At 43.1% G+C, this 5,082-nt stretch overlaps 1 protein-coding gene across 2 annotated transcripts; it reads right to left on the bottom strand.

The window, feature by feature from the left end:
- Positions 1-1,507: 1,507 nt before the first annotated feature.
- kcna3a (potassium voltage-gated channel, shaker-related subfamily, member 3a) lies at positions 1,508-4,407 on the bottom strand. Of its 2 annotated transcripts, XM_051415927.1 has the most exons (2): positions 2,580-4,407; positions 2,289-2,479 (listed from the first exon to the last, which is right to left on the bottom strand). In XM_051415927.1, exons 1-2 carry the CDS (start codon positions 3,811-3,813, stop codon positions 2,406-2,408), a joined length of 1,308 nt encoding a protein of 435 aa, XP_051271887.1. In that variant the 5' UTR covers positions 3,814-4,407; the 3' UTR covers positions 2,289-2,405. The 2 variants fall into 2 exon arrangements, with proteins under 2 accessions (XP_051271886.1, XP_051271887.1); XM_051415926.1 differs by having other exon boundaries at positions 1,508-4,403.
- Between the last annotated feature and the right edge of the window lie 675 nt (positions 4,408-5,082).

Genomic DNA, 5,082 nt, shown 5'->3' with positions numbered 1-5,082 from the left:
TTATAAAAAGTTTCCTAATAAAATTATTATAAAGACACAATAATATCCAATGTTCAAGACTTCAAGTCTAATGAGAAGGAGTTAAATGCAATCAGTACAAGCTCAATATCAAACTCCTTCCAAACAGTAATAGCTCAGTTTATCCACTTGAGGGCAGTACTGAGCTATCTTCAGATTGATGAAGTCTGTGTTGGTTCAAAAACAACATGACTGAACTGACAGCTCAACAGCAACACAACAACTTAACTAAAAGTAGTTTATAAAAGGTGTTCTGTCTATCTCCTCATATTGATCATATAAAGGGCAATGAACTGATTAGAGCACTCCTAATCACTCAATAAAAAAATAAATAATTACAGCTTATATTAATATTTGTGTTAATGGATTAATCAACTGGCAACGGATCAATTTGCAACAATTGCAAGAGTTGTTTTTTAGCAAAAATGCAAAAAAAGGTGTCAGTTTCTCTAATGTGAATGTTTGTTGCTTTTCTTTGTTTTATATTGTCATAAACTGAATATCTTTTGCACTGTTAGTTTAGTTTAGACATTTGAAAACATCTCAATTACAACAGGCATTTTTTTTCACGATTTCATGAGATGTTATAGATTAAAATGATTACTTAATGAATAGTGAAAATAATCAACAGATTCATTTCTAAAGAAAATAATCATTGGAATTATAGGAGTAACTGCAATCCTGAAAACCCCTCATACACATTTCAAACCAACATGATGCATGAAAAGGAAACACAGCCCTGTATTCATTTTCTGTGGACTCCTTTGAGTGTCGCTGTTCATTTGTTTGTTTGTTTGTTTGTGTCACTTCAGCTCTCAGCCACTTTGTACTGAAAAGCACACGTGCGAGGGTCTGCTTGAGGGGATGAAAGGTGGCTGACGTCAGACTTAGTTGGCATGCCAACTCAGAGAATGGATCTGAGAAACAGAGCCGCTCAGACGGTTTGACACAAAAAGGAAGCTGCACTGTTACAACAGCTTTTCGTGACTTTTGCTATATTTCTACATGTCTGCCAACCCATTACCTGAAGCTTCAGGCTACTAACTTCACCTTAAGGCCTAACAGTGCTGACTGATATTAATTTAAGAACATTTTTTAAACCTGAGATTCACAATAAATTATAAAAAAAAATCACCTACAGCAGTTTTTTTCCCTCTCCAAGGACACAAAGGTGAACCACAGTCGGAAAGACTTTGTGAAAATGCAACACAATGCCATGGTAACATTAGAGGGGGGTTACCCAGGAAACCACCGTTGTCATGGAGACTGCATCACAAGGCGGGTTCAGCGAGTGGGAGGGCGGGACGTTTCTGCACGTTCTCCCTCCTCTCATCCACGCTGCTTTCATCCTGTCGTCACATGACCTCAAACACACATTAATTCACACTTTACATATTTCATACCCCAAACAATCCTGCTCGCTTTGGACGGAATTTCCGATGATATTAGATATTTAGCCAAAGGTTTGTAATGACATTTTGAGTCAGGATCGTTTAATTTCCGTTTTTATTTAATATAGGCTATATAGGCAGTTCTGAATAAAAATACAATTTTACGAAAAGCTCGACTTATAATTTATGATAAGCGTTTCCATCGACACCACTGCGTGTTATTACCTGAATAATAATCTGAACAAAACTCAGAGTCCAACATCTTCGACAGGTTATGATATTAAATATAACCTAAACAGGCATTTGGCTATATAAATTACCATAGTCTATTCATTACATTACTGGACGATTAAACTTCTTTCCACGAAGCACAAGACGTCGTTTTTTCTTTTTTCTTTTTTTGACTGGTGGGTAGATGCAATATAGTAGACTATGCTACACGTGTATTCCCAATCATCAACACCAACAACCTTCGCATAAACATCAAGATATGTAGGCATCGTGTGGCACTATACACTACAAAAATATCTGTTTTAACAAGCCACTAACTTGTTCAATGAATGTATTTTGTATGACAACAGCTTGTGCCGAAATGAATACTTTTCCAGTATAAATGTGTTGATCTCTGTGAAATACTCAAATGTGACTCTACAATGGAAACAAGTAGACTCGTGATTTCTCATGAGCTTAAATCAAAATAAAAAGGATAAATGACTTGTTAAAACGGACAATTACGCAGCGTTCATCCACAGATATGGACTGACACATTACGATTGGCTATATATATAAAAATATTATTATGGCTACTATATCTTCATGCTCCATAAACGATCCACGTCTGGTGTTTCATTTACACGTCCGTGAAGATCTTTTTGATGTTCACGCAGTTCTGGTTGTTTTCGGTGGTGAAGTTGGGCTGTTTGAACGCACTGTTGATGCCCTCCTCTATCACCATGTACTCTGACTTGCTGAGGGATGAGGAACTGCACGACCTCCTCAGCTCCTCCGAGGGGAGGTGCTCGCAGCTGCTCGTGTGCACGTACTGTGGGTGCTCCTCTCCGTCAGTCTCCCTGTGGTAAAAGTAGTTGAAATTAGACACAATCACTGGCACGGGTAAGGCAATGGTCAGCACGCCTGCTATTGCGCACAGCGACCCCACTATTTTCCCACCAATGGTCACTGGATGCATGTCTCCATAGCCGACTGTGGTCATGGTCACCACAGCCCACCAAAACGCATCTGGGATGCTGGTGAAACTGGACGAGGGGTCGTCTGCTTCGGCGAAGTAAACCGCGCTGGAGAAGAGAATAACTCCGATGAAAAGGAAAAATATGAGCAAGCCGAGCTCCCTCATGCTCGCCTTGAGGGTTTGTCCCAAAATCTGAAGTCCCTTCGAGTGTCGAGACAGCTTAAAAATGCGAAAGACCCTCACCAGTCTGATCACCCTCAGGATGGCGAGGGACATCGCCTGTTGGCCGCTGTTGGTCTCATTCTCGGCCAGCTCAGTCCCCAAAGTGATAAAGTAGGGGATTATGGCGACGATGTCAATGATATTCATGATGTTTTTGGAGAAGGTAGTTTTACTGGGACAGGCAAAAAACCTGACCAGCAACTCGAAAGAGAACCATATGATGCACAGAGTCTCTATCACAAAGAAGGGGTCTGTGAACGGGCTTTGCACGTGGGGAGCAGTGCCATTGACCGTGGGTGCCACTGTGGCTCGGTCTCTCTCGTCCCGAAATTCCGGCAGAGTCTCCATGCAGAAAATAACAATTGAAATGAGAATAACAAGCACGGAGACGATGGCTATTCCTCTTGCTGGCCCTGAGCTTTCTGGATACTCAAACAAAAGCCAAACCTGCTTTTGGAAATCATGTTTGGGCAGTATGCGCTCCTCTTCTTTTATAAACCCTTCATCGTCGCGGAATTTCTCCATGGCCTCCTCTCCGAGTTGATAAAACCTGATCTCCTCGGAGAAAATATCAATGGGGACGTTAACAGGTCTCCGTATGCGCCCCCCTGACTGGTAGTAGTACAGGATGGCATCAAAGCTCGGTCTGTTCCTGTCAAAGAAGTACTCGTTCCTCAGCGGGTCAAAGTAGCGCATCCTTTTCCTGGGGTCTCCCAGCAGCGTGTCTGGGAACTGGTTGAAAGTTTTCAGTTGCGTCTCGAAGCGTAAACCCGAAATGTTGATCACCACCCTCTCACAGCATCCCTGGCGGCCGCGCTCATATCGATCCACCGACAGGTGGGGCGCCGAGAGCACGGCGGACTCTTCCAGCATGTTTTCCACCGTCATGACGCCCTTCTCCACCTCGGCATAACCCCGACTGTCAGCCGCGTTCCTGCCCCTGTGCCTGGCGGACGAGGGCGACTGGTTCACACTGTAGGTCTGGTCATCCATACAGGTGGTTTTCGGTCTGGGGGGGCAGAGTGCGCGCCACGCCTCTCCCAGCCAAAGCCTACAGCTTTGGAGAGCTGAGGCCGACGCCACTTACATCTCTTCTAACCATCAGCCCTCTGCGCGTATCCACACACTGAAGCGCTGCACTCCCCTCTGCCTTTCTTTTTTTTTTACAAACACGTCGACACCCGCCCACGGCGCGCATATGTCTGACATACGTCCACAACCAGCCCCGTCGGAAATTAACTTGACACTTCATGTCGAGCACACACCTTTACTGAAGTGCGATTGGAGAAAAGAAACACTTGATGAAATCACACTCACACCTGTTTGATCCAAGTTAGGTTATTTCTCTGTGAGCTCATACTGATCTTTTATCACATGTTATAAACACAGAACTGAAGCCGGATCAGCACTGCTGTCTGAAAACATAGCTCTTAGCTACCTAAGAATGAAAAGAACAACAGACATTCAGGGGCAATATCCTCTTCTGCACGGTGTGTCTGCAACAAAAGTCTGGCACTGTCTCACACATTTGTCACAGACCCTGTAATGCAGTCATCATTACTTTTCCCACAGAAACTGAGCTTATGTAATTTTTTTTTTTTTTTTCGAGGAACAACAAAGGGTGAATATCAAACAATTCACTGTCCAAACCCGATGAATAAAAACAGAATATCTTTATGTTTCATTCTTTGTTATTGAGGTGGGGTTGTTGCTCTCCATGGTGCTGAAAACAAACGTTCACCAGCGTCGTCTTCATCAGCGTTCAAGTTTGTTGTTGTTGTTGTTTTATGTGCATGTGTGTTCGTCTAAAGATGCTTCCCCCTCATTCATTGTTCACAGGACACAGCAGCCTCAGGATCAGTCACCTCATTTCCACTCGAAAAAAGCAGCCACGTGGTGACAGAACCGCCTCACAGAAGCGTCTCAAGTGTCGGCCTTTGTTACAGCTGTGATTAATGACGAAAATGCAAAATCAGTGTTGTTTGTAATTCGTACTGACAGGCTTCATCAAAGGCGTCCCTCACTGTCACCGGATTAATGAGTTCAAATGGGATTCAAACTCTAATGCAACAAATCTGCTCTTTCTTTTTTATATTATATCTTTATTGTGCCAGTCTGGGTTTTAATTTTAACCTGGCAAATCGGAAGGAAGAGCTGAGCCTCTCTTCTATCCAAATATGGCAACATCTAGTGCTCCTCCATGAACATACTGAGAAAATCCTCTTAAAGTGGATGACACTGATCCAAAAAACCTATTGACCC

Source organism: Dicentrarchus labrax, unplaced genomic scaffold (genome assembly GCF_905237075.1).
Source record: "Dicentrarchus labrax unplaced genomic scaffold, dlabrax2021, whole genome shotgun sequence".
Taxonomy (NCBI): Eukaryota; Metazoa; Chordata; class Actinopteri; family Moronidae; genus Dicentrarchus; species Dicentrarchus labrax.
The sequence above is the reverse complement of the archived record's forward strand: the minus strand, read 5'-3'. Positions and strand labels throughout refer to the sequence as shown.

Bases quoted from the DNA above. Each gene is read 5' to 3' on its own strand.
- kcna3a (XM_051415926.1), bottom strand. From the start codon at position 3,813: ATGGATGACCAGACCTACAGTGTGAACCAGTCGCCCTCGTCCGCCAGG.